At 33.4% G+C, this 25478-nt stretch overlaps 2 protein-coding genes and 1 long non-coding RNA gene across 5 annotated transcripts; 2 read left to right on the plus strand and 1 right to left on the minus strand.

The window, feature by feature from the left end:
• The first annotated feature begins 429 nt into the window (after positions 1-429).
• LOC108342085 (mitochondrial uncoupling protein 3) lies at positions 430-3083 on the plus strand. Of its 3 annotated transcripts, none has more exons than XM_052875607.1 (3): positions 430-691; positions 1241-1652; positions 2353-3083. In XM_052875607.1, the coding sequence occupies exons 1-3, from the start codon at positions 684-686 to the stop codon at positions 2893-2895; spliced, it is 963 nt and encodes a 320-aa protein (XP_052731567.1). In that variant the 5' UTR covers positions 430-683; the 3' UTR covers positions 2896-3083. The 3 variants fall into 3 exon arrangements, with proteins under 3 accessions (XP_052731567.1, XP_017435280.1, XP_017435281.1); XM_017579791.2 differs by having other exon boundaries at positions 434-691; positions 1157-1652; XM_017579792.2 differs by lacking the exon at positions 430-691 and adding an exon at positions 699-967 and having other exon boundaries at positions 1157-1652.
• Positions 3084-4499: 1416 nt separating this feature from the next.
• LOC108342736 (uncharacterized) lies at positions 4500-6815 on the plus strand. Its single transcript, XR_001833422.2, has 3 exons — positions 4500-4657; positions 4805-4881; positions 6551-6815. It is a non-coding gene; the product is annotated as an uncharacterized LOC108342736 (long non-coding RNA).
• Positions 6816-7462: 647 nt separating this feature from the next.
• Positions 7463-15209, minus strand: LOC108342139 (putative E3 ubiquitin-protein ligase LIN-1). Its single transcript, XM_017579854.2, has 17 exons — positions 15095-15209; positions 13525-14462; positions 13309-13369; positions 12817-13194; positions 12652-12737; positions 11252-12532; positions 10799-10943; positions 10457-10714; positions 10063-10372; positions 9855-9979; positions 9644-9763; positions 9428-9553; positions 8819-8941; positions 8620-8730; positions 8279-8422; positions 7923-8171; positions 7463-7830 (listed from the first exon to the last, which is right to left on the minus strand). Exons 2-17 carry the CDS (start codon positions 14460-14462, stop codon positions 7813-7815), a joined length of 4473 nt encoding a protein of 1490 aa, XP_017435343.1. The 5' UTR covers positions 15095-15209; the 3' UTR covers positions 7463-7812.
• Between the last annotated feature and the right edge of the window lie 10269 nt (positions 15210-25478).

Raw genomic sequence — 25478 nt, forward strand, 5'->3', positions numbered from 1 at the left:
AAATAATTTAATAATTACTATATATAATAAATAGATAAACAGATAAATATTCTAATATATATATATATATATAATACATAATAACTAAATTTAGGAAACAAAGAATTTAATTAACTTTTTATTTGCATAAATATATTCTAATATTTTGATTTTTTTTTATTCATATATATTTTGAATTTTTTTCCTATAAAAACTAATTACTTGTGCATAATCCAATAAAAAAATCATGACAAATTTTTAACATTGAAACCACCCTAGGTGTGTCTATTTGTGTTTTTATTCATGTTCATGGGAGAAAGAAGAAAAAAAAAATCACTAGCTTCATGTAATTTTATTTAAGGATGTTAATTACTATTAAAATATTTTTATTCATATAAAGATCCAAATCCCACTTCCATATGTATGCATTGTTTTTCTATCAACAAATTAAGACTGAAATAAAAAACTGCATGTTAAATCTCTTAATGTTCATTGTTGTTTAAGAAGCTAAGAATCTAATACTATTTGTATGGTACCATGTCTAAATGTATAAGGGTATAAATACGTATAGATGTAGAAGTACATGTAGGTGAATTTTCTTTCAATTACCTATGGGTTTTTCTGGGTGCTGATAGAACAGAACCGTGTCATCATCGACTGCTCCGAATGGCTGAGGAAAATTAGAATCTAACCGTGGATGCCTGATGAATAGGTAGTTTAGATGTGTTTGTTCTGTGTTTTGGTCATTGATTTAAAAACCTTACCTTGATCGCATTGTTATTTCTAGTAGTATCCTCTTAAGGATGAAACCCAAAGTCTTTATTAGAACACAAAAGCTTTCTGTATCTCTCACTGCACTGGATGAGGATGCACAAACTTTCTCGGCAATGTTCATTTTCTTAGTTCATAGATCTGAATTGATAACAATTTCACGGCTTCATAGTCCTTGCTAGTCCCCAATTAACTATGGCCATCAACGGAATTTCCAGTAAGTTTTTTTTCTTTGGTTTAGGGTTTAGGTTGGATGTGTTGAACTAAGGTTAGAATTCTTGCGAAAGTGGTGTTCATATTTAAATAAGATTCTGCAAAAGGAGAATACTGGTGGAAAGAAAAACAATTGTATTATATGTTGTGACAATGCCATGTGAATTTATGTTGGTGATTGGGTTTTTGATAGGTATAGCACTTGTCGGTGTGTTGGAAGAAACATTGCAGTGAAAAGATTTCATCTTTAGTGACAGTCACTGGTTTCCTTGAACAGCCTTGTGGTGAGTTGGGTCTTTCTTGAATGTACCCAAATGAAATCAGGCCATGAGCATGGTGGAGTTGATACTGCTCAAACAAAGATCTTACTAACATCTTTCTCAGCTATGGTGGCTGAGACCACGACTTTCCCCATAGACTTGATCAAAACAAGACTCCAACTGCATGGCGAATCACTTTCATCGAGTCGTCCCACCAGGGCATATCGAGTAGGTTTGGGCATTGTTCGTGAACAAGGTGTTGTTGGCCTTTACAGTGGCCTGTCTCCAGCAATTATTAGACACCTGTTCTACACGCCTATTCGAATTGTTGGGTACGAGCACCTGAGAAGTGTGGTTTCTGCTGATAATGGTTCATTCTCTATTGTTGGCAAGGCTGTAGTCGGTGGAACCTCTGGTGTCATGGCTCAGGTGAGAACTATTTGGTCTGAAATATGTTGTGTATTTCATCATAGTATTTCTCTCGGTGAACATTTGTAATTGGAATGTTTTATCTTTTCATTTGAGCATGAAGAATAAAATATACAAGTTTCATTGTGGAGAGAAAAGTAGAAAAGTTACAGCTTCTTGATTTTGAATTCTGTTGTTGAGAGTGAAGAGCGGATATTATTTATGCTTCCGAGTTTCTGGGTTTACCTTTATATTTGCACTCTCTTCAAGCTTAAAGCTTAGTCAAGTTTAGGCTTACTAAGCTTTAGAGCTTGTCAATAGTACCAAATCCACAAATGTAAGAGAAATAACACAGCCAATCTGAACCAGAGAACTTAAAGGTGTAGGGTTCATATATTGAACTAATGGAGAGATGCGTTCAGAATTACCCACCCTGTCTCATTTAGGAGAGACGGAAATGAAGAAATGGGATGGTTTTATGAAATAGGTTAGTAACCATTAGATATAAAGGATAAAAAAGGTCAAATAAAAATGAAGATTATCTTCTTAGCATTGTGATAAACTACAATGTTACAATGATATTATCCATCAACAATAACGTGGGGAAGTTTTTGAGAGTAGTACTTGTCTTAGCCACATGGTTTAATTAACTGATTACCTTTAATGCTACTTTTGTTTCAAAGTTACAATGTTCTGCTGTTTTCTGCTCTCATTGTTATAGATTATAGCCAGCCCTGCCGATCTTGTCAAGGTGAGGATGCAAGCTGATGGGCACAGGGTGAACCAAGGTCTTCAACCTCGGTATTCGGGGCCATTTGATGCTCTGAACAAAATTGTTCGAGCTGAAGGATTTCGAGGACTGTGGAAGGGTGTTTTTCCTAATATCCAAAGAGCCTTCCTAGTGAACATGGGAGAACTTGCCTGTTATGACCATGCTAAACAATTTGTAATTAGAAGTAGGATAGCCGACGATAATGTTTATGCCCACACATTAGCTTCCATCGTGTCAGGTTTAGCTGCAACTTCTTTAAGTTGTCCAGCTGATGTTGTGAAGACTAGAATGATGAATCAAGCAGCCAAAAAGGAAGGGAAATATTTATATAATAGCTCTTATGATTGCTTGGTAAAGACAGTAAAAGTTGAAGGAATAAGAGCATTGTGGAAAGGATTTTTCCCCACTTGGGCAAGGCTTGGCCCATGGCAATTTGTGTTCTGGGTTACCTACGAGAAGTTTAGAAAATTTGCAGGTCTCTCTTCTTTCTAATATGGTATTTTGATTTATAGTGGCATTCATTCATACATAATAAATTCACTAGTCACAGCCTACAGGGTACTAACACTCAGATCTCCATCTTTCCAACATTTAGCTTGGTATATAATTTTTTGGGATAAATTACAAACTTCTGTTTTAAGAGAGGACTAAATTATACTACCTATGTGTTATACTGCTTCTATTTTGATCTGAACGAGCTTCTTATGAGTTATTTTTTTAATACTCAATCAGTTTTGAAACTTTGCAAGATAAAATGAAGGTTTTACATGAACTTTCAAAGTCAGTGATTGAGGTATTCAAAATTTCATTTCGTCTTCTAAAGTTTCAAAATTGAAGGTTGAGTGTTTTGGTCTTGATTAAACGGTGTTGTAAAAATTCAGACCAAATTATATAATCTGATGTCTGATATAAAATGGATATTTTGACAATTTTTTGTAAGATCTGTTATGTCCACTTCTTTGAGGAACTTGTCACCTGAAATAGCATAAATTCAAATGTGGATTCAACTCCATGTGGTCAACCAAATAACAGAGAGTGATAGCGAAGCACTGTGAATTGCATATAAACTAAGTGCAGACAAGACAAAAGTAGCTTATGAATTATCAGAAACGTTGAGGGAAAACATGATTACAAATGAAATCTGGAAAAGGCGTGAAATGGAGAAAAAAAGGCAGTGGGTTAAGAGATTAAATGTTAGTCCGTGATTTGATTGAAAAGGAAAATACAAACACTTTCCTAGCTATCTCGTGTGATGTCAACCAATTTTTATTTTCAATATTTTATTAATTAAAAAATATTAATAAACTTTGATTGAAAAATAACTGCGATTAATATTAACTAAACAAAATATTAATATTAATATTATTAAATTATAACAAATTTTTAATATTTTTTTATTTGATAGTAATAGAAATATTTAACTATGAGAAATTTTAAATTGATTATATTACTTAAATCAACATTTAAAATTTAATTAGTATAAAATGAAATTAATTCAAATTATTTGAATGTTTTAGAAATTATAAAATTTAGCTTAATTTATAAAAGAAAATTATTGAATAAATAAGAAGTTTCATAGTTAATTTTTCTATTGTGTTTCGTTGAAGAATTATTTTCATAAGAATGTAGAATGTAGTGTTTTAAGTTTAGTTGATATTGAATTGTATTTTTTTTAATAATTAACTTGATTTGTAAAGGTTATAGATTAATGTAGAGTGTGACCTTTCGGTACTGGAAGATTTTATTAATATGACCTCAAAGAGCCCGTTGACCAGTTGAACGGTCAAGTTATATAAGAATTAATGTTAAGTCGATGTTAATATAAAATTTCGTCTAAAATTTATAAATATAGATTTAAAATATTTTTGTAATTTAATTAATTTAATACGCATATTAGTATTTATAAAATTTTACTAACTTTAACATTACTTTGGGATGGTAATACTCTCTGGAAGAACCTAAAAATATATATGTATATATTAAAAGAGGATGGGGTGAAAACATTATTAAGAAAAAGGGAGGGACTTTTTATTAAAAAGAAAACAGTTTTATAGTTTCTACTAAACTTTTAGAAAAAGAAGCTGAACTCATTTTCTTAAAAGTATTCCTCTCTCTAGAAAGCTTCTTCTTCTTCCTCTACCTTCTCTCTAATCTCCACACTGCACCATCCATTGCATTGTCATTTAGGTGGCGTCCCCGCGTTCCCAGAGTCGAGAGCTCCGTTTTGAATCGAACGTTTTCTTCATTCCTACTGGTACGTCATTTTCCCCCTTCTATTCCATTGTCTTTGAATCTAGGGCATGTCACTTTACTGGTTGCATGCAGCTGGTAGCTTTTCCCTTTAGTTCCTTGTTCATTCTAGCTCTAAGAGTTGTACTCTATCCAATTTGGTGGTTTGTAGGTCCTGTTGAACTTGTTTCTGTGCGAGGGTTACTGTTTTGGGGCTTCTTCTAAAGTGTTGTGCTTATAACCACCAAGGTAAGGGGAGCTAGTTCTACTCTTGATGTTACTGTGTGGAGTGAATGCATGATAAAATATGTAGTGGTATGTTGTGGAAGCATGAACTTGGTTCTAGTTAAACTTGAAATGCATGTATGGAAGTGTGTGTTATGTGAATTTGGTGATTGATGGCTATAAACTGTTTGGAATGACTTAGAATGATGGAATTGTGTATGTTGGAACTGTTTTGGCATGAAAATTTTGTGGTAGTGCTGTTAGAAAGGAAATCGAGTGTCTTTAGTGTCAATTTTAGGCCATTTTAGAGGAAGTGAGGTAGTGATTTTGAGCAAATGAGGTCTGCAGCGTTATTGGGCTATTGGGGCAGTCTTAGCAAGTGGATTGTGACTTGTTTGAGTCACCAAATTGGTCAGAATAGGTACAAAGTGTTAGAATTGGGTTTGGGGTCCTCTAGTTATTGAGTTAGATGTTTTGGAGTAGAAATTGAGTTGGTTTAGTACATCTAATTCCTATCCAAATGACCAATGCAATACTTTACTTTCATCTATAAACATGTTTCATATCAATATTAATGTTACAGATTTTAGTTTATTCATTTGGATATGTCTAAGATGCACCAAAACTAGAAAAATCACGTTGCTGTCAAAAACTGATAAGAATAATCGATTATCTCACTTGATAATCGATTATTTTAGTCAGAGAGTTGTATCCTCTTCAAAGCTCTCGCAAATAATCGATTATCACATATGATAATCGATTATTATCGTCGGAAAATCATCCAGGACAGTTTTGGGTGGTTTTCGGGGTTTCGGATATCATTTTTGGACGTTCTTTAGGTCGTTCTGGGGGGTTTTGACCCTTCTGGAGCCATTGGTGAGGGTCTCCAAGCTGTTTGAATTACTTAAGTATTGATAATTAAAAGTCCTAAAGAAATTTGTGTTAATAAGTGATGGTTTTGTGAAAGTATGTAATGTATGAGTTGTTTTTATGACATGGTTGATGTTGTATGATGGTGTATGGGTTTGGTATGAGACAATATAGTAAGAATGCACTTGAATGACTATGAAATTTTATGTTTGATGAATCAAAGTGGTTTATGAGGTACATTATTGATCCAAGAGGAATATCATGTGATTTAAAGTGGTCGGATTGAATATGAAATTAAGATCTCTCGGTGGGATTAGTTAGTGTATTGAATGAATGTGAGAGGCTTCCATATGGGGGGTTATCCCTAACACTCCAACGATCTTTCCTTCTCACTTAGAGAGGATTGACGCGTGTGGTGGGAGTAGTGGGAGGTCCTAGGGTAGGCGCTATCACTGAAGGTTTATTCCGCGGTAACGGACTAGCCTTGTGTATGGTCGGGTGGAACCCCTCGGCAAGGGCTTTGCAAAGCAGTAGGGGCCATCACAAGTGCACAACTCGCCCCAGCTCTACATACATTCTATGTCCGGACGTGTCTAGGAGTCTTAACATGATAGGATGTTTGCTTTAATGAGTTTTGTGAAATAAATATTTATGTTTATGATGACTTACATGTTTATGTGTGTATGGACGTTCTTGGAAATGCTAGGTTGAATTGAAATTATCTGTATGTTTGTTTGAGACCTAGCTCACCCTTGCATTGTATGTGTTGTATGTGTTTGTCTTCCCCCTTGCGATGATCATCCAATCCTTTGGATGTGAGCAGTAGGTGATGATGTACCATTGGAGCAAGCTTTGGAGGTTGAAGAAAACCCAGCCCCTAGTACTTAGGCCTTCTATTAGCTCTTAGTTGATTAGCTTGTTATTTTGAAAAACTCATAGCTTTTATTTTATATAGTTCGACACTTTTGGAAAACTTTTTAGGTCTCTTTAAAATTTCAATAGCCTTGTATTTTGGAGAACTTTGGAAACTTGTACTCAAGTTTGATTTTGTTTTAATTCCCTCTATCTTTTGGATGACTGTATACATATTTAAATACTATTATCTCTATCTCTCAACTGCTTTTACATATTATAATAGTTGAATCCTATTATATTATATGTGTATATGATATTTTGGGATGTCACACCCTCCAATCTAACGAAAGTTAAAATGAAGTAAAGAAAGAATTTCGACATATGGTTAGTGACAAACAATTATATATAAATTCATATTACATTTTGTCTAAATGATTATTTTTTAAAATTTATCTATTTTCTAGTTGACCTTTTTTAAAATTTTCTTAGTTTAAAAATTATTTATATTTAATTTTAAAATCATAATATAACAATAATAATAATTTTATTAATTTGTATTATCTAAAAAGTGTGTTCACTAGTAATATTTAATATAAAAACGATCGATACCTCAATGGTTAAAGTTTTTTTTTATAAAGTTGTCATGGGATAATTTTACCTTTCTAAAATTTTATTGCTTACTAAAAAAATCTATTCGAATGAAATGTAATTTGGTAGAGTTGAAGTCACTATTCCTTTTCCTTTAAAAATCTTGAGTTGTCAAGAGTGCAGTTTAAAATATTATCGAATTATATAAGTTAAAAAGTCAGAAAATAGAAAAACGAAAATCAGAAAAATAAATATCCAAACAAATACAATATGAAAGATTAAATAAAAGAACTAAAACAAAATAATGACAAACCACTCAAAAAAACGAAGCAGTAACCTAAACCTATATTTACAATCCCATTATACTCTTACTTCAAAAATGTCTCATTTTGGTTTCATGGTTGTATTAACAAAGAGAAGCTTGTGTTGTGCAAGGTGATGTTTTACTTACTGTAATTCAATTCAATTTTTATACATGGACATGAATGTAAAATATCTTATTGGGATGGTATAATCTAACAAAAACTCTTTTTTAACTAGCCAACCTATAGAATCAGTTAGGATCCCAAATAGGAAAAACTCATCAACAATTGATTTACATGAGGAAGAAGGGATAATATTATACTTGTTCATTAACTGTGCTTAATCCAAAGCCCAAACCTGCAGCAAGAATCCATGAAGGGAAAGGGTTAGCAGGAAAGAAGCAACTTTATTTTTATATCTCATGATTGTTCTAATGATCATGGCCTAACCTGGATCTTGCCATCAGAAGAACCAACAAAAAGCATCATACCATCTGCATCTGATACTAAAGATGTGATCTTTGTGTGACCACCAGCCATTTTGATTGAAGCAACCCGGGTGAGCTTATCTTTCAGCCAAACCTCAATGGTGCCAAATTTTGTACCAGCAAATATGAAGTCACTGTTAATGGCTATGCGATGGATGTCAAGTCCAGTTGAGAGTGACCCCACCACCATTTTGGAGGAAAGTGAAAATATCTGACATCAATTGATGGAAAAGTAAGTGCAGCAAGAAAGGGTGCATGTCTATAATGAATGGCCACAACACAACTTTGGTGACACAAAACTATAGAATTGGCATTTACCTTTCCTGCAGTTGCATCAACTGAAGAACCACAAGCAAAGAGGAGATCATCATGAACTCGAAGGGAGTATATGGTTTGTTTTCCCAACAACTTTCTTGTTCCAGAGAAGAATGAGTTTGATGTATTCTTGGATAAGTCAACCTCCTGCCATTATTCAGCCCCACAATATTTAAGATGGGAAATAGATTCTAGAGAAGTTTTTTTTATGTGTAGCAAAAGTGGTTTGCTTTGTAGAAGAAAACAGCACATTGATGTCAATGCTTAAGCTTTCTTTGTTGGTTGGTTGGTTTGTTTCAGGTAAAGACACCACTAGAATATGAAGTACTGTAAGAAGTTCTTACCTGGATGCTGTAACCAGAGCAGCCACAATACAGTTTGTCCCCAGCAACAGCTAGGCATTTCACATATTTGTTGAAATTCATGAGCTTTGGAGCCTCTGACCACTTGAAAACCTGTAACATCTCAAATTTTTAAAATTTTATCTTGTGAGGGAACTACATTTCAATTTGAGCTGTTCAAGAAACATATTATTAGGCTTGCCTTAACTCCACTTCCTTGAGATACATAGCATGCCAATTTGGCATTGGCTGTCAGCTCATACACCGGCTCCTTTACATCATGAACATCTATACATTTAATCTCATCTGGTTTGATTGTCCAAACCTGTACATCAGCAGCATCATTCAGTGGTGCATATTCGATACTATAACTAAGCTAGGGTCAACAAAAAGATGCATTATGTAGTTAATCATCCAAATCTGTTCAAGCAAGATGTTAATGATATCTCTGTTTTACAGTTTTCAACACTAGCAAATTCAGAGCTTTTATTCATTTATGTTCACTTATTCTAGTAAACTTCACTCACAATCTAGTTTCGGATAGACAGTTTATCCCTTGCCAGGAGAAATGGTGCTTTATTTTTTTCAATTCTCATATGATAGTGCAGTTTGTAACTGTATCTTTATTTAATCTTAGCTGCTTATCAACAAGTTTGAAATCGAGTAATGATGAAAGATGTGAACATGCCAAACAAAGAGCAACTCATCACCTCAAATCTTAACTACAATAGTAATTCGTGGGTGCAACAAAATAAAATATTGGCTAACCAAGTATCAGAGCAATGTTTCTTGCGATGATAAGATAGATTACCCGAATGGTTTTGTCTAAGGAACCGCTGAATAGTCTATCATCTGAAGAACATAGCGATGTTACAGCTTTTGTGTGCTCACGGGTTTCTTGAATCACTCTTGGTATTCTCTTTCTTGCATCCCATACCTAGTAAGACGATACCAAGTGGCACTGTTAAGACAAATAGCGAGACATAGGAGCACAACCACACTGTTTCTAGTTGTTAGGATAATCTACCTTGATAGTTCCATCAGAGTGTCCACTCAAGACCTGACCATTCATGTAATGCAAAGAAAGGACCTCTCCATTTGAACTCAAATCTAACTCAACAACTTCCTTACAACTCCACAACTCTGTCTATAAAATAGATAATAAAAATAGTTATTTCTCTAAACAGATATATTAAACGAACTGAACTGAACTATATTCCAGATTACATTCTACTCACCACATCAACAGAGTTTAAGTTTAGTAAGGCCTTCATAATATCAACTGCTACTGTTGAATATTTCTTCAGCTTCCTCATGGTTCTATAGATTCTCTTAGCATAAGCTCTAAGTGCTTCTTGAGTAACTGAAACATTGACCATTTCCATTTAGTAATCCTTTGTATAGAACTAATATATAAAGTCTACGACTGATACTAGATAAACGTACTTGGATCACTAAGGAAAGTTTTCAGGGCTAGGCTAGCCAATATCATCTCCTCTAGGTTCTTAGATGATTGCAGGATATTTATAAGTTCATCAAGCAAAGATTTGCGAGCAACATCCTTTATGCCGGTATCAGGAAGAGTAGAGAGCATGTGTGTGAGCCATGCCACAAGAACAAGGCAAGATTTTGCCATCTTTAAAGAATTACTCCTTAGGCATTCTTCCAAAGCTTGAAATATTGAACCATTTTCATGGTTGCAAAGCACAAAAGCTACCCTTTTCTGCCAAGAGTTCATAGCATTTTTTTCATCCTCCTACATAATAAAAATCTGTTAGGATGGAGAGAAACCAATTATCAATAAAACCCAAACATAAATCAATGCCACGTAGCCCCAAACCATTGTTTCCATTGAATCATTGTCATACTGTCCCAACTGCCCAGCCTTAAGTAAAGCATTGTAAGGTTGATCAAATCCTGCAATCTTGAGCAACCAAGCTTCAGTGTATGACTTTCCAGTGGTGGTTACTTGTCCAATAAGAAACAGTAAAGCATCTAGAGCCTTCATTTGAGTATTTGAGAAATCCTTTTGCCAAAGTGCTTCTATAAGTATCTCTATCGCTTCTTCCCTGTAAATGCTCATTTTCCGTGGCTCAACCTGAAGATTTGACAGAAAAATAAATATAGTAAGGAAACAGGGGAATCACATCTTAGTAACAAGAATTAATCTCGAAAGGCTAACCAGAAGATCAATCTGAAGAAGAAGACTAGCAACAGCAAGTTGATGCTCCATTGGAGCCATCTGAAGATATACAAGAAACGTATGCATCGTACTAAATGCTCCTTCATCCTTGATTGCTTGTAATATCTGGTTGCAGACTGTCCTTCTGTAATGCCGTAAAAAATAATTTGGTTAAATAGTCATTTTCATCGTACTATTATGATGATTTACCATCTTGTGTTAAAAATGCAATTATGTTCCTTTAATTTCCCAGTTTAGTGTAAACATAGTTGTGATGCTTCTAAAAGCACGAGAACATGTTTCTATTATTTTCTAAGGGATAGATTTAGGGACTGAACTATAGTTAATAGTTATGTACATAAAAAGTATTGAAGATGATTAAAACAATGGCATTTTCGTTTGAGAGTAAATAGCAGAAAAGAAAATAAGACTTGGCTTGTGATAAACACTTACCTATTCAATTGAACCAGTTCGGAGAGAAACTCCACGCATATGCCTCGCACACTATCATTTCCAGCGTGAAATAATTCAAGCACAGGAGACAATTCAATTCTGTTGGCTATCAAACTCTTGCAACCCTTTTCAGCTTGCATACAACACAAAAGTATGGAAACAACAGACCTCCTTCCCTCCATCCTCTCTAGATACTTTGCTAAGGATGGAATTCCATTTTCAGAAATAACACTCAAAGCATTAAGGGACCTGCTATATTCATCCCCTCCTATTAAAATCTGCTCAAGAATTGCTATGGCAGCATCTTTGGGGTCTATTACTAACTGAAAATCATCTGAAGCCTCATTTTCGTTCTGAATAACTTGCACAAGAGATGGTACAAGCTCATGTGCCAAAAGCTGAGCAAAAACTGGCCTTAGTTGGTAAATAAGAAGAACAGCCTCAGCTAAACCGTTCTTAAGCAGAGCAGCCAAGCAATCAAAATCAGAATCAACACTGTTAAGTGTTTCTCCAACACTTTCATCTAAAAATATCAACTCAGAGAGTATACAAATTGATGTTCTCAAAACTACTCTACTCATAGAAGCTGAAAGAATTTCAACCAAACCACTTATGATTTCTGGCTTTGATAAATAACCATGAATCTGAGGATCTGTCTTTGAATCTTTCCATAATCTTGCTATTTCCATCACTGCTTCTTCACATTCTTCCAAGTTTTCTGACGTAGAAAGACTTGAAACGTAAGGTTTCAAGGAATTCAAAATTGTTTCAACTACAGCTTGAGATAGCACACTAGTTGGAGATGTTGCAACAGAAACTCGCATAAATCTGTTGCTTCTTTGTCTAGTATAATTTTCTTTGCTCTTCAGACCTGGTGAATCAGTTGCTCTATGTGTAATGGAGAGCATTTGAAAGTCTTTTGCAGATGGAGAACAGGAAGAACCCCTTGGAGTGTTAGAATTCGAGAGTTCATGCGCCAGCTCTGGATTCTGTTCTTTCCATGACGTTATCAATCTCTTCAAAACATAGTTTGTTTTGGGCAATATATTTGCAGACAGAGGCTGTCGCGTGATGGGGCATGTCGTGTTACCTGTTCTGAGCCATTCTTGAATTGCTTTTCTTTCATAAGTCTGGCCTGTTTCAAGGGTCACAGGATCACAAAATATCTGACCTGTGATTGGGCAAACAAAATCTTTTGGTGGTTTTGGTCCAATTGTCAGCTTCTCTAACTTAGGCAACATAGTTAAGCTTTGATTTTCCTCGTCACTTTCACAAAGGGAACTGCAAACTCAAAGACATTTCAACAATGGGAGTGAAATCATGTTTTTACTCGACACAAACCCAAACATTAGCACAAGAACATCATAAAATCTATCATAAATGCAAAAAATGGTGATTACCTGTCATTTAGTCCTAGGCTATTCCCACTGTCATGATTCATACTTGGTGTTTGGTTATTGTTTTTCCTCTTCATATTCTTCAAGCCCTATATTCCAAAGAACCGTTACACATGTGAACAAACATTGTACTAAATAACAAGGGGAATTTACTATTCTAGTGTATACCCTTATTTCTGTGTCAGAGTTCAACATATGATCCGTGCTCATTTCTAGAGATGATGATGATAAAGAGTCAGAAATAGTTGAGTCCCTCAAACGAGTAGACAGTAACCGAAGATACTTGGGTTCTCTCTTATTGTTTGTATCAGGAATTGTTGACGAATTATTTGAACCTGCTTTTGGGGAATCCAAGGGAGAGAAGATATCAGGAGAATGAATCTTATTCTTATGGTTTGATAGAGGCGCCTTTAGTTCAATATCCTCATCCTTGGCCATCTTCAGTCCTGGTGATAAAATATTGTTTCTTCTATCTGAATCCACTGAACCATCATCAAGCTCAGAATCTGAATCATCTTCATTCTCATTCTCCTCAATGATACTTTCCTGTATGTGATAATTTATCATGAGGCCTATACACAATCTTACTCTAAAATCTAAATCTACAGACAAGAACTATATTATTAGCAGCTAGCATATACATATATATCTTTGCATCACCTTAGCAGCCCATATGGATGATTTCTCAACCTTTGATTGGCTGGAAGTTGAATTCTCTGTGCTGAAATTTAGCATCCAGAAAGAAAAGATATTATGAGGCTAAACTGTAAAAATTCTCTTTAGCTAAATAGTTGACCAAGATAACAAACTTTTTGGTACTGAATTTGCAAAACAAACAGACACGTGAACACAGATTCAAAGAAATTAAAACCGAACCTGATTGTTTCATTTACACCATCTTTTGATCTTGTTGTCAAAGAGAAGCCCGCACTCTTGGGCAAGATAGGGCCAAATTTTACAAAATCAGGAACAGACCGACTCAACTCATGCAAAGGAGTCCTTGGTGGCTCAGCAATAGGCAACATAGGAGCTGCCTTCTTGCCTGAAGTGGAATCAGAATTCATGCAATCTTTATAATATTTTGCGTATAGCCGTGTGTTTTCATCCAATGATTCTGCATAAAGCTGCTCCAGCTTTTGCAATTTGTCTAACTGATGTGGCCTCATAGAAAATACCAAAGACTCGTTGAAAAACCGATCAAAATCAGCTGTAAAGGACAAATCACTTGAGTCTGGTATCACTTCCATCATAAGCCTATGCCTCTCCTCAGAATACCAACCCACAATTGAGCTCATGTGTGGAAGAAACAGGTTCGTCCAGAGTTCAGGAGCAAAATCAATCCGTGAAAAAAAGGGGTCAACAATGAACATCTCAAGAGCATGGAGAATACAATTTTGAATGCTGTTCCTCAACTTCCATAAATAAGATAGATTTAGATGTGCCCAAGCTGAGAGGTAGTAGTTTGGCACTCCAGCAGTCTTTTGCTTAGGATTCAACATTGCACACACTTGCAACATCTTCTCTGCATAATCTAGCCTAGCAAGCTTAGTTTCCATGTTATATGTATTGATAGCTTCTTCAAGGGCTTCAATACCCCAATCCAGATTTGCTAATACTGCTTGATCAGAGTATTCCACCTCACTGTCCTTATCACAACTTCCTTCTTCAGCTGCTAACCTCTCTGCACACTGTTCTTTGTGCTGGGCTCTTTGCTCTTTGTTGATTAACCTATCTTGAATGAAACTATCTATAGTTGTAGTCAATAATCTAACAATGTCCTTTTGATCCATTGTGAATCTGAAGTTCCCTGCCATCTGTCAGGTGCGGTCACAACAGAGAAAGCTTAAATGGAATTTTATCAGAAGCAATACAAATTAACATAAGGAACCAAATCCATAATTTGATGACAGTTAGAAAGTACAAGAATAGTCAAATAAGATTTCATGTTACAACAAAACAATTTCAGGAAAAACAACGAATATAAAGCAAAGAGCCTATAAAGGAGAAGTCAATATTCAGAATAAGCAATCCATTGGATACACTAGGATTTAGTTAACCACTGACTAGATTTGCAAAATAAATCTAAAAGTTTAACCTCAACCGGTATTTCTAAATCAAAAAGTAACGAGTACATGACATGAATGAGGAATCCCTCACGGAAAATGATGAAGAAAAAACGTTTAGCATTTCTACAATTCTTTTGAATCAAGTACTTCTGTCATACACTACTGAATATCCCATCAAGAAATATACATTTGTGCATGTAAGTTGACCAACTAAGCAAACTGCAGAAAAGTACATATGCCCAACAGACTTAACCCACCACTTTGAATAAGACTCAATAAACAATAACATATCAAGTCAACATCTAAAATGGAACAAGAATCTAAGCATGAATAACCCTGATCATGATAACCCAGATAAAAAATTTCCAAATATATCACACCTTTGACTTTAGTTCCTCTTTCCCTTCTTTTCTTCAACCACACTGAAAATTTTCCAGCTGGGAAGTGAGATATGGGGTTATGGCAAGGCTCTAGCAGGTGATGGTAGGTCACAGAGAGAAGCTAGCACGTGTTCGTTCGTGGTGGCACAACAACTCAAATTCTGATGAAACAGAAAGTATTTGACAATAGGCTTTGACTTGAGTTTTGATGAAAGAAGAAGCGTCTGTGAGATGGACACGAGGAATGTGCCATGTTCAAGCCATGTAGAGGAAGAAAGGTTCCAACGAGCAGAGAAGACTATTTGCGTGTGTACATGATCGATATACAAGTTGTACAAAGTTTGAAGTAGCTGTGCCTGCCGGCATTTGGACCAAGGAACATAATATTATTATATTGTTCAAAGGTTAAGGTTCGTGTATAATAATGTGGTATATTATATCCTTAAATTATTAACAATGTGATTAGTCACGTATTACTGTGACACACCTTGGCCTTTCGGTTTTAACTTGACATGGTTGAAGTAGTGAAACAAACAATTCTCTTAGCTTTAGAATGGATCAAACCAGCAACATCGCATAAATGGCCAAAATTACTCTTCCACTTTTCACTCTTTTCTTCTTTTAGTTAGTGAAGAAGCCATTTTCGAGGAGTCACTGTCACATGTTAATACAAACTAAATACCACCTATTTCTAACTCTCCCTTTCTTGTGCATTTCTTGGCTATTTCTAAATTACTATGATTTCATGAGTTTCAATTATTATGCTAAAAAAATGATAACTTTTTTCTTATCTAGCGGATTTCTTATAGTTTCCATTTGAATTATCATTTGAGAATGTGTCAGATGAAATGGATATTTTAGAACATAAAAAGTACATACACATCCTAGAATGAGATGCATAATGATTTGGGTTAGTTTTAGGTTAAAGGGATATTAAATTGATTTATATTTAACATTTTGAATTGTATAATTTATAGAGTGTCTATATTATACGATCTAAAACTAAAAATGAAAAAATTAATTTAAAGAACACGATTTGCAAAAATCTTCTATGCACAAGCGACGACCACCTAGCACGACACAACGTTTACAAATATATACCAACTCTCCAACACCAAAACTACAAATACCGAATTTAATTCCAAAATTTATGAAGGTGCTGATTGAAAATATGGGGTGCAAGAAGAAATGGCCTGATGTGATAGGAAGAAATGGCTCATTTTGCAATTTTTAACAATTCATTCTTACTGCTATTTTCATTTACCAATTTTAATATTTTCTTTAGTGGGATTTCTCTATTTGCAAGAACGCAAGTACAATGAAAAAAATTATATATATATATATTACTTGAATAAAAATAATAGAAAATTAAAAACTAAAATTTGGCTATTGAAAATTTTGTACTTGCTAGTCTTTTCTAATAAAAATAGATTACATTTGTTTTAAAAACTATCAAAGTTGTTTGTTTCGATTTTTTACTTTCTTTTATGAATTTTAACTCTATTTTTTCATTAGATTGATTTGGATTTGAACACTTTTTGTTAGAGGAATTTTCGATCACAGCAAATTATTAATTTATTTCGATGCAACACTTTTTAAGCTTTATTATTATTATATAAAGATAAAGATATTTGTGGGATTTAGCCCATAATTTGTTAATAATCTGAAAAAAAAAATTACCTTTTGCATTCTTGTACTTGCTTTACACACCTTTCTGTTACAAGGATGAAGAAAAGTACCTTAAAAGAATACTTATGGTTTTATTTTTTTTTTCCAGAAAATATGATCCCTGATGCATCTAAAAGCTTTTGAATTCTGAACACTCCAATATTTCAGAAAATTTATTCCAAAATAAGAATTTTGGAACCGTTTTTCATAGTTTGAAATTAATTTTTAAATACTATAGATTGTTTAATGTGAACCATCCATAATAAGATTTATTATTATAGAATTAAGCATTTTAAAAGAGTTTAAAAATTATTCTAAAATGTTTGATGAGAGTTTTCCGGAAAATTTTGCAGGTGCTATTAGATTTATGGATGACTATTGAGAATATGTATCCACTATTTCTTTTTATTAATTTTTATTAATGGTAAAAAAAATAATTTTTATCATAATTATTTTAAAAAATAAATATTTTTCATAATTTTATTATAGGTAGTTAATTAAATTTTAAAAAATTAATTATAAAATTTAAAGCATAAAATAACAAAATAATTTATATAGATAAAAGTAAATTTCGTAAAACATATACACTAACAAACAATTATAAGACTCTTATAAAAGTCAATGACTGTTTCTTAAGAAGTATTGATGCATTCAAGAAAGTTTATTCTAAAAGTAATACATGATTTCAATTCAATAGATTCAATTGAATTCCTCTTCTGTGAAATCCATTTCTGCAATGCTTTTCATCACTAGTGGTTGCCAAATTTGTTTGAGTTTAATTGTTTTTTTTTCCCTAGTTTGGGTGTAGTGTCTCAAGTTCATCCGTCTTTTTAAAAAAATTTCAATTTCGTTCAAACGTGGTTTAAAAGTTTCAATTTCGTCAAAACGTGGTAAAATTTGCTTCAATCAATCAAGTCATTTCCGTTAAATACAGACTAATGGTATTGACTTTTTTTTTCTTTCCTCTACTTTTCTGTGCAAAGCAGTTCTTTATCAATACTTTATCCTGTGTACCTCTGGATAAAGTGATACAAAATAAGTAAAAGATGTTTCCTGTACTTTTAATGATATTTTAAAATTAAGTATATAATAAATGAAAAGACTTAAATCTCACACTCTTACAAAACTTGTCTCTCTCTCTCACTCTAACAAATCTCACACTCATTTTCATCACTTTTTTTTTCTGATTTCGATCAAGAACAATACTTTGTATTATTTTTTTATTTCATTTCAAATCCAATCTTCATTCATCGTCTTCAAGCTCGAAGCACTGGGTGAACCAACAAACCCTTTGGTTTTCTCATCATCATTCATCCTGTTAAAAAAATTAAAATTAAAAGTAATCATGGATATTCTATTATAATTAAACTTTAATTTAAAATGATTGATTTTATATAATTAAACATTTTTTATTCTAATTTAACTTTAGGATGATACTATTTTATATAACAAATGAAATCATATAAAATATAAAATAAAAATATATAAGTTTTTATTTATCAATTATTTTTCAAATATAATTAAAAAAATTGTATGATAAAACATAAGTTGAAATGAATTTTATCTTTTAAAAAACAGTTTAAAAAATTTGTATCACAAAATATAACAAAATATATTTTTCTTAAAAAGGAATTTTAATTCTAAATAAAGGTATATAAATATATAAAATACGTTAATATTATTTTAACTAATAATCTTATTTTGATTATTTAACTTTAAAAAAAAACTTAAATAAAATTCATTGATGAAGATTATTTGTTAAGAGTTTTATCTGTAGAAATATGTGACTACAGTTTATTTTATTTTTTCGTCTTACAATCACGTATATGTTAGATTGTGTATTTTCCTTCGTATTTATAATATAATCTAATAAATTCAATTCAATTTTAAATTACTCTATAATAAAATAATTAGTAAGATTACTGCAGTGCAAGTTTAAATAAATCAAAAATATGATTTAAATAAATCATATGACTAAAAATTATGATTTCACAAGTTTTAACAATTTTTTACTCATTTCGTATCACTTTATCCAGAGATGCAGAAGAGAGTACTGATAAATAGCTGCTTTGCACAGAAAAGTAGAGGAGAGAGAAAAAAAAAAGTTAACTCCGTTAGTTTGTATTTAACGGAAGGGACTTGATTGAGGCAAACTTTACCACGTTTGGACGAAATTGAAACTTTTAAACAACTTTTAAACGAAATTGAAACTTTTTTAAAAGGGTAGACGAACTTGACACACTACACCCAAACCAGGAACAAAGCAATTAAACCTTTGTTTGTTGGGTGTAAATGGGTTAGCTTTGAAGATTGAATGTTTTTTTATCAGAGGAAGTAAGTACAAGTAATATCAAATTCAAACTAAAATTAGAAATTCAATGTTACACTTATTTTAAACTCAATGTTGCCAAAAAAAAAAATTATTATCTTATGACAAAATTGTAAGAGATGTTTTAGAATTAATAGTGTGTTTTAAATAATGAGATTTGATTATTTTAATATTAAAAGTTTTAAAGTGTAAGTAAATTTTTTATAAACGACATTCATTATTTTAAATCACTATCATCTTTCTAAACTCTTTTTCTCTATAGTTTTCTCTCACCTCACTAAAGTTTCTAACCATTTGTTTGTTTATTTGAATATTAAATCGCTAGGGAGATCCTCGAAGTGAGGTATCCATTTCTATGTGATTGGTTTCTGCATTAGAGTAAATTAATTTTTTGCCCTTTTATCTTAGTCTATGCATTTGTATTGTCCTAGTTCGCATGTGGAGTTTGAACTTTCTTTAAGAGTCTTTGGTGATCAAGTGGTCATAAGTGTCTTGATCATGTTTGTGTTATTCATAAGAGACAAATAGAGCTTGTATGTGTTGAGGATTCTTGTGTAGTTGGTTATCTTTTAGTTAAGGAAAACTAATTACCTTATTTTAAAATTATATATGTTTTTAGAATTTCAGTTTGCATGTTTTATATGTTTGAAATTGGTTGATTTGTTGATGTTGGTTGTTTTCAATGTTATTTTGTTGAGTTAGTTGAATTGAATTGAATTTGAAAAATGAAGATCTGATCAATTGAACCAATTTGTATGTGTTCTGACATTAAAAATTGTTTTTTATCCAAGTACTAAGGGAATACCAATTTGATTAGTTGAATATGTTTCATTTTCACAAATCATTGAATTTCCTTTTGTTGATATTTGGCATAGTGTTGAGCACAAGTTCATTGTGCAGGTTTAGGAGATTTCAGTTTCAAAACGTTGAGCATGAGAAAATGCGGATGTTTTGGTATTGAGCGGTGGAGGGAACCACTGAGTGTCATTTTAATTGCATGGTTGGAACAATTTTAATTCCACGTCCCTAAGCAAAAGACAAGTGTCGTTGAGCACGATAATATGCGGAAGAATGTTGTTGAGTGTTAGGATTGTTGTTGAGCACTACCTTTTGCAAAAGTTTTATCGATGAGCATTAAGATTGTTGTTGAGCGTCATCTTTTGTGAAAGGTTTAACGTTAGACGTCACTTTTGAGTGTTAAGGTGTATGTTAGAATTTTTTATGCTTTGATTTGTTTGAGATGGATTTACCATGGTTTTTATGTATGTTTAGTATGTATTATGATGTTTCATGGATTGATAACATGATTGTGAGTATGTATGATAAATGTTGTGAAAGAAATTTCAATGAAAAGTTTCTTGTGGTGATTTTAGTAGTATATATATTGATATATGAATTTCGTATTGAGAGTTATCTTGTAGCTTTAATAGCCATTTAATCTCAAGTAGAGAATAATGAGGTATGTGGAGGAGAGGAGTAAGATGTCCTAGTCTAATAGCTTTACCTTGGTTAAAGATGTTAAGGGATGAACCTTGTCTTTGGTAGGATGAAACTTATTGACAATAAATTTAGAGAGAGACTACCACAAGTGCATAACTCACTAGAGTCTGATATCAATACATGTATCTGCATGGTTGAGTCTAGTATGAATAAATGCATGTGCTAAGATTTGTTGATAGGAATGTTTATATATGTTAATATCTCTATACATGTTGTATGATTGATTTTTTCGATACATTAATTTACCTTTTCTTTTGGATTTGTTTGTTTATTCTTTTGTTTGTCATGATCACTTAAATGGTCTAACCAGATGAAGACGTCTTAGTTAACCCAGCGTAGGGTGTAGATAATGCAACAACATAGTTTAGGATAAAATTCGATTTTGTATAATTTTTTTTACAAACTTTTTTTTTTACTGTAAATATGTGACTATCTATATTCATTACATCTTTTATGAATGACTGTAACATGGTAGTCATATGATAGTCTATTTTACTTGTTGATTATCACATTTATAATGTTTTATTTAATAATTTTGCATTATTAAATAAAATATTACATTATTGAGATTAGAAATCTAACAAAAATATAAAAAAAAAGTTTAGTAAAAAAATATAAAAAGATAGTGGTTTTAATTTACAGAAAATTTATTTATAGTTTCAATTTTTTATTATTACAATACTCTAGTTTCATATTTTAAAAATAACCACCATTCTTATACCATTTCTTAGGTTTTCACAACCTATATCTATAATATCTATATAAACATATTAGACTTAAAAAAGACTAAGATTTGTAGTTAAAAACTTTTTAAAATGCATAAAGTTGGTGTTTGTGAAATGTTTTTATTACTGACCCTAAGTTTTATGTCTTAAAATAAATATTGTCAAGACTCGATAAATTTAATTATTCTGGTTGTGATACATGTTTAAGAACTCTCGGCGTTTTTATATTTGTGACACCCGGGCACGGAGACGAGGGCGGGGAGTGACGCCGGTGCAAGAAGCATGGTGCAGGGGGCACAGACAAGGAGCGGCTCCTGGCAGCTTCGGGTGGAAGGGGTACATGGATGAATCGAACATACACCGGAATGAGAGGGATCTGGAGACTGTATAGGTATGGGACTATACAGTTGAAGGATAGCTTAAAGGAATTGATTTGACTACTCATATCACCAAAATGCATTTGCTTTTCGGTAGCTTGACTCATAAGAACTCCATGGTTAAGCGTGCTTAGCTTGGAAGCTTCGGGTGGAAGGGGTACATGGATGAATCGAACATACACCGGAATGAGAGGGATCTGGAGACTGTATAGGTATGGGACTATACAGTTGAAGGATAGCTTAAAGGAATTGATTTGACTACTCATATCACTAAAATGCATTTGCTTTTCGGTAGCCTGACTCATAAGGACTCCATGGTTAAGCGTGCTTAGCTTGGAGTAATTCTGGGACAAAGCACACTGGAAAGCCTGATGGTGATCTGTGGGGGCAGTCGATGGTCCCTCACCCTATTCATAAATGTTTTTTTTTAAGAAAATGATAGCATAAAAAATAAACAATACATTTTGAACAAATAAGTATAATAAATATCAATACGGATTATATATTAACAATTTGTAAAAAAGTAATCATTTTGAAAAATATTATTTTGTTGTTCCATAAGTTTATTTATTGGATTAATATAAGAATTTTATATTGAAAATGACTAGTTAATAAGTACCGTATCTTTCAACTTATTCTTCAATGGCATAAACAAGGCAATACCACAGGGCTATTTTTGAGTTAGATTTAGAAAAGAAACTTAATACCTATTTTTATTTCTCATTGTAACATTGATTTAAAATAATCCTATCTTTTATAAAAATTTAAAACTATTCCATATTGTGTAAGCACGATTCAAATTAGTCTTTTTTGTTTGTTGACGGTGTTAAAAACTCAAAATGGTGTAGTGTTCCTATGGCCAAAACTGAATGAGCTGTACATCTTTCGATTGGGTGACACTAAGGTCAATTGAGGTGTAAAATTTACAAATAAAAATTAATGACTTGAAAATTTGACATTGAAAAATCTGTTAGAAATTGGTCTTCCTCCTATCTCCTCCTTCTCCCTTTTCAATCATTTCTTCCTTCCCCAATGCAGAAAGAATTTGTTGAAGATCTCCATCTAAAATCTCAATACAGCAAATATCAATCAAAAAAAGAGTTTTCAATGTCACCACAACACCCCATGGTCGCCCAACCAGCGCCTTCCCTACTGCAACTTAGGCAACCACCATCAACGTCTTCCCTAGCCTCAAATTGTAATACCAAACCAACACAGAAAAATCAAGAACGCAAAAGTAGGAACCCCAAAAATCCAATTCAACAACCTACAAACTACAAATCCCAAATTCGAAAATTGAGAAAGCTAAGAACAGAAAATCCCAAATTGCAAAATAATGAACACCATAACCCAAAACGCGAGATTAACCGAAGAAAAGGAAACTCAATTCACAAACAAAGAAAAGAACTCCAAAACGCGAAATCAATTCTGATTCAAAACCTTAATATGAAATTCCTAAAATTTGCAAGATCTGAAACACAATGAAGAAGTGTCAACTCATTTGACCTCACGTCATTAAGTTTTATTTTTAAAATTGACACCTCATTTGACATCGTGCCACGCGCAATGAAGAAGTGGACAACTCATTCAATTTTGGTCAGGGACAATTTTTAACATCATAAGCAAAAAAGACCAACTTAAACCACTTTTATACAATATTAAACAATTTTAAAATTTTTAAAAAAAGTAAGACGAATTTGATTATACATTACGAGTTGAGGAACCAAAATAGATATTAAAAAAAAAACTAACAAAAAACAAATACCGTCAATTAATAATTATAATTTGTATTGATTTTATATTTTTAAATAAAATCTTATGATTTATGTTGTTTTTTGTAATTTTAATTGTTTTGAAATTTATTTTTTACTTGTTCAACTTACTTTTGATCAGAGGTAATAAGTTAATAAACATTTTACCTCTTTTTCACTTTTGTTTTTCAATATTTAACATTTTATAATTTAAGCACAAGAACAAAATAATTAAATAATAACTAATTTATACATAAAAAAAGCAACCATTATATTGACTAATTTATAGCTATTTTATAAATTAAAAAAATATCGATATATAATATAATTTTTATTATTAATGATTTTTTTAAAGTCCTAATATTGTCTAACTTTAAATAACAAATTGTTATTGAATTTTAAATTAATAATAGACCTTATGATATAATAATATAATAATGAGACATGTGCTTATTATTATTTTGGGTTAAACATGTTTTTCGTCCTTTAAGTATCACACGATTTTGGGTTTAGTCCTTACTCGAAACTTTGATGGTTTTTAGTTCTCATAGTTTTGAAACTCTTACTATTAGTCCTTAAAATTGGACGGTGTTAACTTTAGATGTGGTAAACGGCGATGCCACGTCTTATGCTAGCTTGCCTCTTTACTCTTTGCCACGTTACTTGTGCTTGAGAACTTTGTTCATCTTCTCCGGTAGAGCCTAGCCTCCATCGGACCAGCCGTCGTGCCGGACCTTCCGCTCAGTCCAAGGTGTCGCCGGCGACACCATTCGCCACCGGGGCCATTGTCGGCCGCGACGTCGATTTCTCCCTCTTTGCCTTTTCTTCGTGCGCGAGAGAGAAGCTCTCTCGTTCCTCCGCCAATCGCCGCCTGAGAGAGCCCAGCCTCCGGGAGCCACAAACCAGGATGGTCATCGCCGATGCCGTCATCGACAACCGGTCAGAGTCGTGAGGACTGGTCTCCCCTTCCTCTGATTCGGCGCGACCCAAAAGCAGGGGTTATCATCCCATTTCGGCGAAGCAGACAGCCGCCAACGTCCACTGTTTCGCGCCGTCAACACATGCTCCATGGCATTCCAGAAAACGCGAGCATCCATGGCATTCCCAGAATCACTTGAAACTCAGAAAAAACCAGAAAACGCGAGCAACCCCAATCGCAAATCGCATCGTGCCGAAAGACGCACATCGAGTTCGCTCCGACCAATCGAGAACCACGACCAAGCGAAATCCCAAATCGCGAGTGATGCGACGAAGCCTAAATCGCCTAAGCCTCTCCGCCATCGCGCCTTCATCTTGCAAGCTCCCCTACAGCGACGCCATCCTCCATCAACACCACCTTCAACGCGCAAAATCCTTGCAAGCTGCGACATCCTCCCTCGCGTCATCACCGTCATCCAGAGGCGCCATCACCTGCAACAGACCTGCAAATCCGAAAACACAGCAGAAACTCCATTCGCCACCTGCAAGAGAGCAACCCTTCCCTTCTCGCGTTCTTGGCTCATGACGACGTAAGATAGAAGAGCAAAATCGTGGCGGAGGTGCAGGGGCAAGTTTCCCAAATCTGGCAAACCCTAATTTGGGTGGAAGGGGGCTGACACGTGTCAGATTCTTATTGGCCAGATAAAAAGAAAAGCAACGTGGCAGAGAGTGAAGAGGCAAGATGGCATAAGACGTGGCCTCACCGTTTGCCACATCTACTAAAAGTTAACGCCGTCCAATTTTAAGGACTGATAGTAAGAGTTTCAAAACTATGAGGACTAAAAACCATCAAAGTTTCGAGTAGGGACTAAACCCAAAATCGTGTGATACTTAAGGCACGAAAAACATATTTAACCCTTTTATCTTCGATGAGATTTACATTTATATATCCAAGATGTAATTACATTCCTTTAAGTAAAGTCTCTTATAACTTATATATCTTACATTCTTTTAAGTAAAGTTTCTTATAAGAAGTTAGATAATTAAAATTAAAAAAAAAACTATGATTACACACTATATAATATACATACACAAAAATTACTTTTCATGCACTAT

This window comes from Vigna angularis, chromosome 3 (genome assembly GCF_016808095.1).
Source record: "Vigna angularis cultivar LongXiaoDou No.4 chromosome 3, ASM1680809v1, whole genome shotgun sequence".
In the NCBI taxonomy this organism is placed as follows: Eukaryota; Viridiplantae; Streptophyta; class Magnoliopsida; order Fabales; family Fabaceae; genus Vigna; species Vigna angularis.